This window comes from Monodon monoceros, unplaced genomic scaffold, assembly GCF_005190385.1.
Source record: "Monodon monoceros isolate NGI ecotype Baffin Bay Population unplaced genomic scaffold, NGI_Narwhal_1 Super_Scaffold_15, whole genome shotgun sequence".
Lineage (NCBI taxonomy): Eukaryota > Metazoa > Chordata > Mammalia > Artiodactyla > Monodontidae > Monodon > Monodon monoceros.
This window is the reverse complement of record NW_021703771.1, coordinates 18,667,998-18,680,293: the sequence shown is the minus strand read 5'-3', so window position 1 is coordinate 18,680,293 and position 12,296 is coordinate 18,667,998. Positions and strand designations below refer to the sequence as shown.

General features: G+C 40.2%; 1 protein-coding gene across 1 annotated transcript in view; it reads left to right on the top strand.

Annotated features, from left to right (window-relative positions):
* Positions 1 to 1,472: 1,472 nt before the first annotated feature.
* TBX18 (T-box 18) overlaps positions 1,473 to 12,296 on the top strand; it is a 27,186-nt gene continuing 16,362 nt past the window's right edge. The window contains exons 1-4 of the mRNA XM_029224083.1: positions 1,473 to 1,830; positions 3,045 to 3,249; positions 5,407 to 5,508; positions 8,526 to 8,697. Coding sequence (XP_029079916.1) covers positions 1,524 to 1,830; positions 3,045 to 3,249; positions 5,407 to 5,508; positions 8,526 to 8,697 — 786 coding nt within the window. The 5' untranslated portion in view covers positions 1,473 to 1,523. The remainder of the gene's footprint in view (positions 1,831 to 3,044; positions 3,250 to 5,406; positions 5,509 to 8,525; positions 8,698 to 12,296) is intronic.

Genomic DNA, 12,296 nt, shown 5'->3' with positions numbered 1-12,296 from the left:
AAAAAAACCCTCAATCCTTTGTCGTGTATTTTATACCAGAGATTTAATAGTAATATCCATGATGAGTTTTATTCTACAAAGAGACTTGCTCTATTTACATCACATCCATTATTTTTGTTAATCCAGAGCAAAAGTCGAGTTGAAACTACAAAACAAACTGTACAGATACATGTTAAGTGTTATTCAATTAAAAAGAGGTTTAAAAAAATTGTTTTAAAGAAACATGTTGGCTCTTTAAAAGCCTGAGAAAAGAAGTAGCTACCTGGCAAAAACAGGGCAAACATGAAGTTACGTTAAATCACAGAGACGTTTTCTAAAACTGCAATGGAAATTTTATTGCATCTTAAAACTTATTTCACTCTGCGAAGTGTTTAGGGGTCTTAAAGCTAAGTCCTTATCATTAAAGACATAAAAATTAAAATACCAGGTTTAAATTAGCGATCATTGTTCGAAAGAAATGGGAGACTCCGGAAAGAGCGTGCTTTTTCTGACTGGTTCATATAAAGGACTGAGCAATAATGGGGTAAAATTTTGCTCTCCTAAATATAAAGGATTTAAACGTATCTTGAATTCCCCCTCCCTCCCCAAGAAAAATCCACGGAGTAAAACAAATAAGTCTAGTGCCACGCCCGGCGCAGAGTGGGTGTTACTAAATGCAGAATGTGTCCAAGAGAAAAGACGGGCCTGGTGGATGTGAATTCTCCCCACTCCTCAAAATGTTCTGAGTTGTAGCAATATTAAGTGATAAGGGAATGGGACTGGAACTTAAGGTTTCTTGAAAAATTCTTGATATTCTAATGTGGTGATCATTTCGGTTTAAAGCCAGGAGCCTCAGCCTTTCCAGGTCCCGGTGGGGAAAGCTGGAGACTCCCGGACTGGACTGGCTGTGGGAGGCAGGGAGACTGACCCGGTTCAGGGCCCGGGCTGGCACTTCCAAGCCAGACGGCGGCGCTTTCCACTTTAGGTTTTTTGCGACCTTGTAAGGAAGTGGGCGCGGGCGGAGCGGAGTCGGCGCCTCCTGATTGGCTGGCCGTCTCGGTGATTGACAGGGCCCCGGACTCCGCCCCCGCCCCTTTATTGACACTAATGAGCAAGTTCTTCCCACCGCTCTCCTGCCTGGAAGTGCTGACAGATCAAGGCAACAAATTTCAATTACAATCCCTAATTTGTGTCCGCAGAGTGTTTTTTACCCATGTTAGTCCTCTCTGGCGCATCAGTCGAGGCAGATCTTGGAGCTGCAGGAAGAGGTGGAGGGGGTGGGAGCGAAAGAGTCCATCACTGAGAGAGCGCGCGAGAGACCGAGGGAAGGAAACTTGGCGGGCGCGTCGCTGGTTCCTGGGATCCCAACACAAGCGCGAGAGAGGAAACGCCAAATTTGTTTTTGCCCGGGCGGGGAAGAGGGCAGATCTGGGCCTGCGGGAGGCCCCGAGAGTCGTTCAGATTTTGGTAGGGGAAGGAGAGCGAGTGTGTGCGTGTGCCTGCGCTTGTGTATATGAGCGAGGGGCGGGCGCCGGGCGGCGGGGATGGCCGAGAAGCGGAGGGGCTCGCCGTGCAGCATGCTAAGCCTTAAGGCGCACGCCTTCTCCGTGGAGGCACTGATCGGCGCCGAGAAGCAGCAACAGCTTCAGAAGAAGAGGCGAAAGCTGGGCGCAGAGGAGGCGGCCGGGGCCTTAGATGACGGAGGCTGCAGCCGCGGCGGCGCCGCCGGAGAAAAGGGCTCCTCTGAGGGAGACGAAGGCACTGCGCTCTCGCCGCCGGCTGGGGCGGCATCCGGGCCCATCCGGAGCTGTGCAGACCTGGAGCGGAGCTGCGGTTCCCGCGGAGCCGCGGGTGAGTCAGCCCCTTCCCGCCTAACTTCTTCCTTAGACGTCCTCTCCCGGTCCCACGGGCCAGTACTGCCGCGGAGAACCTGAACTACTGCGAGTTGTGGGCGTGCGCGCGCGCGGTGTCCCTGTGCGCCCGGGGCAACTCAGCCATCAGAGCGCTAGCCTGGGTGTCAGGGCGCAAAGCTCGCGCTGCCCTGGACGCTCTCGCCGCGCAACTCGGGTCACCCTCCAGACAGTAAAATGCCCCTTTCAGCCTGGTTTCTCAGGCTGCTGCTGCCACCACCGCCCACTCACGCCGCGCCCTCAGCAGCTGCAGTTTGCGGCGCTCGGCGGTGCAGATCTGTGCTTTCCGCATCTGCCTCCCTTGGGCTTCCAGCCCCTGGGTGCTCTTTTTTCTTTCCTAACTTTTAAAAGCATGGGAGTGGGGGGAGCGACGGCATACCCACACCCCCAAAACCGAAACGAATGCCTAAACGGTTTGGGCAAACCAGGAAGAGGGCGGCATATTTGCAAACGTGGTTTCCCGAGGGGTAGCTGAGCGGTTCCCTTGCCTTCCTCTCTTGATTCCCGCTGCCGAGGCCGACGGCGATCGTGGGCTTGTTTTTCGTGCTCTTCTCTTCCCGCTGCTGCTTTGCTAAGAAGCTCCGGGCGGCCGGGGAGTTTGGCGAGAGCGGTGTTTGAAGAGCTTTCTAGAGGATGCCTCCGGCCGGGCCCGAAGCAAGGCGCCTCGGACGCCTATTACGAAGGGAGGCCCAAGCGCTTGGGACCAGGAGCCGGGGCGCCAGGCGCTTTTGCTCCGTGCTCTCCATGGCGTGGGGTGTGTCGGGGCCTGCACTGCGGATCTGGACTCGGGAACCCATCTCAGGCTCCGTTGGGCATGCATCCCAGACTCCGGATGCGGCACAAAACTTATTTTGGGGCCTTGACCGGGCGGAAGCAGGGAGGGTGGGGTGGACGCTGGCCGCACGCCTCTGCGGGACTTGAGACTTGGGGACCGAGAGGGCCCTACTTGAAAGTCGAGTGTCCGTCCCTTTGGCTGGCGGAGCGCGTATTTACCCACCCGTGGGCCTGTTTGTTTTAAGGGCCGGATGGCAAGAAAGCTTCCCCTTTCCTCGCGGTCCTTTTCCTCTCCCCAGCCGCCCTCGGGGGTTCATCTCCCCACCAGGTTTCCCATTTCGAGCCCTCACCGGTTACCCCTCTCTGCGCTTTGCTGCCCAGGCGGCTGTGAGGACGGCTTCCTGCAGGGCGCTTCCCCACTGGCATCCCCAGGAGACTCCCCGAAGGGGTCCCCGGTGCCCGCCCTGGCCCGGCCCGGGACCCCGCTGCCCTCGCCGCAGGCCCCGCGGGTGGATCTGCAGGGAGCTGAGCTCTGGAAGCGCTTTCACGAGATTGGCACGGAGATGATCATCACCAAGGCCGGCAGGTAAAGGGCACGCTGGCGCGAACGGCCCCGGCTCTGGCCTCACCCCACCTCTTGGTGGGTTGGGAAGAAGGACCTGCCAGAGCGGTGGGGTCTCTCGTTAACAGTTTCTGCAGACAAGGCCCCGGGTAGTGGTTCATTTTTGAGACTGGCTTTGCCTACCTAACCTGGAGTGCAGTCGGCCGGCGAGGGACACAGCCCGGCTGTCCTCTCGTTGGATGCTAAGGAGAAAATCGCTGTCGCCGCGGAGGCGGTAACGGTTACTGTTGATAATCCGCATGCAGGGTAGTTATAGATTCGTGATCATACTTCATATCTGTGCAGGCATTTATTTAGGCTTTAGTTATGTTTCTGAAATTAAGGAACAGATTATCCACCCCTCCCCCCGTTTTTAAAAAAACGCAGTTTTTTCTTTAGCAAACTATCGTTTGCTTTTTTAGATTCGAAACTTCCAGTTGGATCTTTATCAAAAGATTTGCTGGCAGTATGAGAACGTGATGTGTTATGCTATTTTGATATTAGATTAGGATGAAAATTAGTGGAATCACCAGTAATACATGCTTAATCCCTGCAAAAACAATTGCCCCGATTTTTAAAAACCATTCTTTTTATAGATTCACAGTTACGTGATTACTTTTTTTCTAAATGAAATCCAACAAATTAGCCTAAATTTGCTGAGGAATACCAAAAAAATTTGTAAGTTATATCTGTTTTTTTGAAAGTGTGAAATTTGCACATCCGTCAGTTAGTAAAATAAATTGATTTGTTGCACAAATCATGTTAATGTGAGGGAGGGACAGAAATATTTGCGTTTTAGAGTTTTCAGTTCATTTAGTGCAGTGAAATTGGTGAATACTATCTTCCTTAAAAGAAACTTTAAAAAGCACACACAACTCTTTCAGGGCACAAACACACATGGCAAAAACCTGGATAGCATAAAAGTATCCAAACTTATTAGAAATTACAAAAACATTTTATTGAATCCATATGCTACCTTCTACATTTTCACAGAGCTTTTTATTAATGATCCAAATTCAGTCTTCAACAACACAAAGCAACAGTTGTCTTATAAAGGATGTAGTTAAAGACCTTTATCTTACAGGTGCACTGAAATAACACTAAAACAGCCAGTGTATTAAACTGTTCTCATGCCTAGTTAGGAATAATGGACTTTCTTTTCTCTGGAAGTGGTCTTTAATGGCTTTATTGTTATAGGAAACATTTCTGGTAAATAACAGTACTAAAATTTGTGTTATAGGGTTAAATTAGCAAAAATTAGATTAACCGGAAGGGTCCTAGACATAAATCATTAGATGAAAGTTGTTGGGTTTTTTTAAGAGAACTGCTTTATTTGTTTTTTTATATACAATAATTTGCTGCTGTATTCCTTGCTGCCGTGCCCTTTTTAAAAGATAGGTGTGTTTATTTTAGCATCTCCTTTTATATGCATCTCTGGGAAGCCAAGAGAAATGTGGATTTTCATTTATTTTAATTAGCAAATTTTGAGTAAGTGTGGTTAAATAAGAAAGTATTTTCAGGGTATGGTGGGGGAAGGAATGATTTGGCAAATATACATTGTGTTTAGTTTCTGCTTTCAATAAAGAAGTTTTACTATACCTTTCAAATTTAGAGCAACTTTTGCACTTCACCTTTACCATGCTGCAGACAGGAAGTCCTGTCTCAATAAAGAACATATTGTTTGGTTATGGCGTGGCACATTGGCTCCTTGTGCCTTTTTTTTTTATAACCCTTTTAAAATTTCACATTATAATATATTTTATCACTTTTAGAAATTCAAAATTTCTATTTCTACCATTTGGAACACTTTATTATTTGTATTATTAAAGTTAATCTGCTTACCGAATTTTGTTTAAAAAATAAAGTGCTTTCTGTACCATTATTTCTTCAGTGTACAATTTTTTTTTTTTTCGCTTTTAGCTATACTGACATTTCAGTAAACATGGAATGCAAGTACAGGGACAAATTACATTTAAATGATTCAGTTTTGATACATCCTGTGTTCAGATTCTTTGAATTACATTACCAAAGTGAATGTTATAAGTTTTTCCATGTGAAAAATACAGATTCGAGAGTTTTCTTTGCTTATTCATTCTCCAAGTGTAAACCCAAACCAACTTTCCTCCCCTCCCTTATACATAGGCGCATGTTTCCAGCAATGAGAGTGAAGATATCAGGATTAGATCCTCACCAGCAATATTACATTGCCATGGATATTGTGCCAGTGGACAACAAAAGATACAGGTACAGTGATCAGATGGATACAGAGGATAAGAAAACGCTGGGATTTTACAGGATACGCCTATTTAATCTGTGCTGATTATGATATTTGTTTCCAGAAGCCTGTAGAATTATCAGATCCATAATCCAAACCCTGTCACTTCCAGTAGTCTAGATGGTGCCTTCTCTTACAATAAATGTGAAAAAAAAATTTTGTTTTGCTTTTAGTAGATACAGAAATGTCTTTAAGTGCTGAGGAATTTTAATAAGGGGTCAGTTTAGTGTTGCTAAACTAAATGTGACTTTAATGTTGATTCACATTTTGATTAGGATTTTGAGACAAAATGTTGAGTCAAGTTTGTAGATATACATAACAGTTAACAAATTGTTTCATTTTCTTCGTGATTTTTTGGACATTTAAATAATTTCCCTTTATTGTGTTACATACAAAATCATAGGCTTCTTCACAGGCTTTTTTCCCTTTAATTTGAGAAAATTATTGAAGATATTTTACAATTTAGAAAAAAAATTCTCAATTCATTACTATATTAAGACATCTTTAAGCTGGCAATGAATTTGTTACCTTACTGTTATTTTTTTGGCTGGTAGTTAACACAGTAATTTTTAAAAAGTTTTGTAGTGTTTGGACTTTGAGAGAATATATTTATCTAGATATCAAGCAAAGTTGGAAAAGATACTTTCTTCAGTATCAAACCAACCTTTGCTTTCCCTTCTGCAAGTAAGCAAATCAACAGTCGTCAATGGCAATTCTTTTTATTTTACTGAGGAGCTGAACTGATTCACTTTGTTATAAAGCAGAAACTAAAACACCATTGTAAAGCAATTATACTCCAATAAAGATGTTTAAAAAAAAATGCTAACATTTAAAAAAGGAAATTCTGAGTGGAAAATCGGAAGATGCTGCTTTAAATTTCTTTGTTTCTGTCTTTTAAATAAACAGCTAGAGCATTTAGTAAGTTTTTAAATGAAATCAGATTTGGTTTTTATTACTCTTTAAAGTTGTATCCCTTATTTTAATTAAATAATTCATTAGGGAGCTTTGCTAAAATTATCTACTACATGATAGAAGCTAGAAGGCATTGAAGTTTATTCTTTAAGTTTACTTGGTTTTAAATCCATATTCTAATTTGGGTTTTGCCCTTAGGAAGACAATGTAATTCTAATGAGCTTAGAAATTATTCCTTTTTCTTCTAAGTTTGTCTTCTATTTCTTTCTCCAGATCTCTTCCATATATTTTGGATGGTTTATTTTACTTAACTGATCCTTATTATTCACACATAAAGCAAGAAAAATTTCAAGTATTAAGATGCCATATTATAAAAGATCAAATTATAAAACATAAATTTGCTTTCACTTATATTGCTTCTCAAGAAAAAAATTGTTTTTAGCATTTGTGTTGAGAATGTTTCACAAAGAATATGTAACATGTAGCATTTATTCTCTTAGTGGGTGTGGATTTTTGAACTATTCAATATGCATACTTTTTCAAGGTTTTGACAGAGCATATCACTCTATTTAGTTTGGCAATAGCTCTATATTCATTGTGCTGCTTTTCTTGCATTTCTAAGATTTGCATTTTATTTTCCAACTTTTTCAACAATGGTAGAAACAAATATTTTTGGCGTATTCTCTGCTATCAAAGAATGGTATTTGGTGAAATGAAAAGTGATTGTGATTTATTAGAATGTAAAATTAATATTCACAAAAGGCCATGCACTTAGGAGCTTATTTATTGAAATTGCACTATATCAATTAAGGGGAATTGTTTTTATTATTATTCTTTATTTTGTGATAATGTATTTTTTCCCAAGAAAAGGAATTAAAGAATAGAAGGCATATTGAACTCAAAAGAGAATGAAATGTGTGACCATATTGAAACAGTGAGCCTCACCAGAGATATTATGAAACTGTTTCATGCTATTTTAAAAAGAAATTTGCATATATACTGGTAGAATTCTCTGAGACTATTTGTAAATTGTTGCTTTAAATTGTATGCCATATTTTGAAACAAATGGAAGAAAAACATTGAAGTATATAATTTCATTTTCTACCCTTTTCTAAGTCAATCATCCATATACTAGTTTCTATTTTTTGAATTAGTGTATTTTAAATTAACATTAATAAATGATGGTCTGAATATAAGATTAAACATTATTGTCTTATATACTACTTGAAACATTGTTATTTAAATGATTATTTTTATAGAGTCAATATAGTTGACATACACAAATAGAATAAGATGTTTTGTCTCTTAGTTAGAAAGGTAATGTTAATTAGATATATCATAATTTTTAAAGTTTGATGTGTATTTTAATTAGTGGTATAAAAAACTTAAAGAATTTTCTTACAATAGTCAAAACAAAGAGAAATATAGGAGATAAAGGCCTATGTTTTATGATTTTACAAACTTTTAAAATTAAACAGAATATCCTCAGTTTATAGTGTAATAGAGTTAGAAAAAATAATTATAAATGATAATAGATAGAACTTTTTTCCCTATGAAAATAAATTTACTGAAAGTTCTGACAATTTCCCCTTGCCTTTCTACCATCTATCTCATCAGTTTGAACATAAGCGTAAAATGGGAAGTGATAAAGAAAGTGGGACACTTTAAGGTATAACTCTCAAGTATTTTTGAGATTTCGTTAAAGGGGAGATTGAGAACTTAGTTTCTTCATGTCAATTGAACATCCAGATGAAAAATGGAAAACATCAGAATACAGACAGAATGTCTAATGTGTTTAAGTGTGATTCATCCAAATTAAAACACTTGCATTTATGGTGGGAATAGTGTGCATATTTTTCACTAAATCCTTAACATACCACTTTGAGTGGTCAGTAGGTTACCACTGCTTCAGAGAGTTTTTAAAAAGTGCTTGAATTCTTATATGCATTGAATGTAAAGAGCAAATCGTCAAATTTTAGACTTTTTAAAGGGTGCAGATTTTGTCTGAGTCTACTGAGTTGGAAATTCCAAGAAAGCAACAGTTCACAAACTGAGCCTTGTCATTGCCTTCTAGGTATGTTTACCACAGCTCTAAATGGATGGTGGCGGGCAACGCTGATTCCCCTGTGCCACCCCGGGTGTACATTCATCCAGACTCGCCTGCCTCAGGGGAGACTTGGATGAGACAAGTGATCAGTTTCGACAAGCTGAAGCTCACCAACAACGAACTGGATGACCAAGGCCATGTAAGTACATGGCCTCCCTAATTTGCCTCCATTGGATGGCGTGGGCTGTATCTGTACTGTTCATGCCTGAAGGAAATGAACTTTTCTAAGATCATGAAATTCCTCTCCTGGTTGACTAGCCTGTGCACAGTCTGCGCAAAATCTAGGTTATAGTTGCATCAGAGATTATGCCTGTGGCCGGAGTATTCTATGAAACATTTAATAGGGAAAACTAGATATTGCATTTGTATTGGAATGAAAGAACTTCAGGCAGCCATTTTTAGCCAAAACATTTGTTTGAAATCCCGTGAGGTGCCAATTATTATACTCTGAATATGAATTCTTGGCACTTGGGTGAACAGTGATAATGATTTATTGTGTCCTGCCTGCATCCAGTTCTTTCTCCAGTGAAGCTCATGCTTCTCAATAACAGCCCAGGCTTATGCTGTTTGTGTGTTCCACCTGCAAGCTCCCAGTTGTTTTGTAATGACATCTAAGGTGTCAAATACTTTGTAATAATTCCTTTTCGTCTTAAAACTGCTGAAAAATGATATATATGCTAAAGCCAGCCATTTCAATAATATAGTCATTTTTAACACCTTATTAATTTTTACACAGTATTGTTCCTAGGCAAGACTACCCTTATTATTTTAATAAATAAGTAACTCTGGATACATGCTGATTTCCACTCAGTGCTAGCATTTCTATTAGGTTTCTGTTATTTGAGAGGGTTTTGACTGAAGCAGGATTGAAATGCCTTTTTAAGAGCATATATGGTACGTAAAAGGTATACCAACTAGTTCATTTCTCAAAGGGGTGACATGAAGATAGCATATTTATGGGCCAATCTTTTCAAACAAAAATGCAAACTGTCATAAGCTAGTAATACAGCGATGACAGGATGTGATTTGTAAGTTGCTAGATAATATCTTAAGCAAATTGACCTTAATGAAGACATTCGAGTACAAATTTCATTGTGGTACAGATGCAGCATCTGGAGTTTTAAGACTCATCTCTCTCAAACTGCCAGTACTTTTGTTTATTTGTTGCCTTTCATATTCTAAACCAGAATCAGAAAAGTAACAGTGTACAGTTTATTTCTGAATCCCACTTCATGCCCTGTACTTTAGTGCATTACTTTGCTTCTCTTCTTTTTTTTCTGTATATACACAGTCAGGTTGTAACAGTTATTTTTCATTTGATTTCAATGAAAGAACACTAGTTTCTTCTGTCTCATTGAGGGAGCCAACTGTGAAATTTTGCCAGTGCATCCACTGAGGAGTCTTTAATTTTTTTTACAGTAAAAATTTTAAAAATAAATGGCACTGTTACCTGTTTTCAAAGCTTAAACATACCCTGCTTTTCTGAGTTCTATAGTTTGAGAATATATCTTTTAAAGAGATAGGTGGGTCTAAAAGCTATACACTGTCATATATAAGGGACAAACTGCTTTAAATAATTTAAATAAATATAGTCATTCTATAATTCAAATTCTTTCAGATCAAATTACTGGCTTTATATCTAATATCTACCATATCTACAAAATTAGATATAGATCTAGTAATTTATCCATCTGATTTTAACTTCATAATTTCACTAGACTTTATTTAAAAGAGCATTCTCTAGAGAAACAGAACCAACAGACTGTATAGATATAGTTATGGGTATATAGATAGATATAGATAGAAATAGAGATAGAGATAGAGGAGGGGTTTATTTTAGGGAACTGGCTCACACAATTGTGGTGGCTGGCAGGTGTGAAATTTGCAGGATGGGTGGGCAGGCTGAAGGCCCAGGGAAGAGCTAATGTTGCAGCTTGAGCCTGGGGGCAGTTTGGAAGCAGAATCTCGTCTTCCTCAGGGGACCTCCACGTTTTTTCTCTTAAGTCTTTCAACTGATTGGGTAAGGCCCACCCACATTATGGAGGGTATCTGCTTTACTCTACTGATTTAAATGTTAATCTCAACTGAAAAGTACCTTCACAACGACATCAAGACTGGTGTTTGGCCAAACATCTAGGTACCATGGTCTAGCCAAGTTGACACATAACGTTAATTATCACACAGCATTTGTTTTAAATACAAAAGAATAGATTGCAACTTGAGCCACAATTGTTTATACCTAAATAATTATAACATTTCACTCTTAAAAAAAATAAAAACATAGCAGAAAACAGACACAATCTATAGAAGTGTGTCATTTTCCAGTAAAATTCTTTTAAGGTTGTGACAGGATGTAATACTTTAAAAAAGGAAAGTAATTAGTGTGCGCAGGGAATAGGGAGAGAATAATATGTACCTGTGCATTTTGGAAGCGAGGAAATTGCTTTTGCAAATAGTAAAAATGTACATATTGCTTGATACTAGAGGAGAAGGTAGGTGGGAAAATGCTCTTTTCTGTTCTTTATTTAAAAACAAAGTTTTGAAGACTTTGTAAAATGTAGTAAGAGATAAGAAGCCATAGTCTCTGCCTTCAGTGATCTTCTAGCCTAGATGGGGGGGAGAGGACAGGAACACAGGTGATCGTGATGTCAGTGCACAGCAGTGCAGCTGCCATATTGTTCCAGCCGGGAGACATTGGGAAGGCTCTGTGAAGAAGGTGTCTGTTGTGTTTCTTTGCTCGGTTTGGTGACCCTAAATAAGGTTAGATTAGAGATTAGGAAGTCATTTCTTATTCTATTGCTGATGTGATTCAGCGTCTGAGAAGACAGCAGTACCATTGTGATGGGACTAACTCAGCAGTCCCTTTCCTGATGCAGAGACCTCTCAGGGACTCTCACCTCTCTGCCCTCATACAGTTGAGCCTCCCCACACCCCAATTCTAAAGGAAGTGACACTAATCTCTAACCAATCAAGCTGTAGATTCAAATGCGAGGTAATTTTCTAATTTGCTTTCTAAATTAGTTTCCTACTTTTTGTCCTCTCAGTTCCCAGTTTTATTCTGCTAAAGGTGTACAAGTGTTCAACATGGTGACTTGAGAACTCCATGTAGACCTGGGACTTTTATTAAACACAGAGAGATTGGAGGAAACAAATTGTCACGGGCTGTGAGTGGACCTAGGGCTGCACAAAACATGAGATTATGTGCCATTGTGATTTTCCCCAAAGTGATTTTTCATCTTTCCAAACACCAAGAATTGTTTAGAGAGGAATACTGGTGAGAATTTAGAGATGTAGAAATGTCCCACCACTCCACAGCTAATCTGTTTTTTTTTTTTTTCTGTTTAGCGTGTCAACTTTTTATTAAAGTTAAGAAAAATTAATCTTATAATTTTTAGGACTACACATGTATGTCTTATTTTTTAACATCTTTATTGGAGTATAATTGCATTACAATCTGTTAGTTTCTGCTTTATGACAAAGTAAATCAGCTATTCATATACATATATCCCCATATCTCCTCCCTCTTGCATCTCCCTCCCACCCTCCCTATCCCACCCCTCTAGGTGGTCACAAAGCACCGAGCTGATCTCCCTGTGCTATGTGGCTGCTTCCCACTAGTTATCTATTTTACGTTTGGTAGTGTATATATGTCCATGCCACTCTCTCACTTCTTCCTAGCTTACCCTTCCCCTGCCCCGTGTCCTCAAGTCCATTCTCTAGTAGGTCTGCGTCTTTATT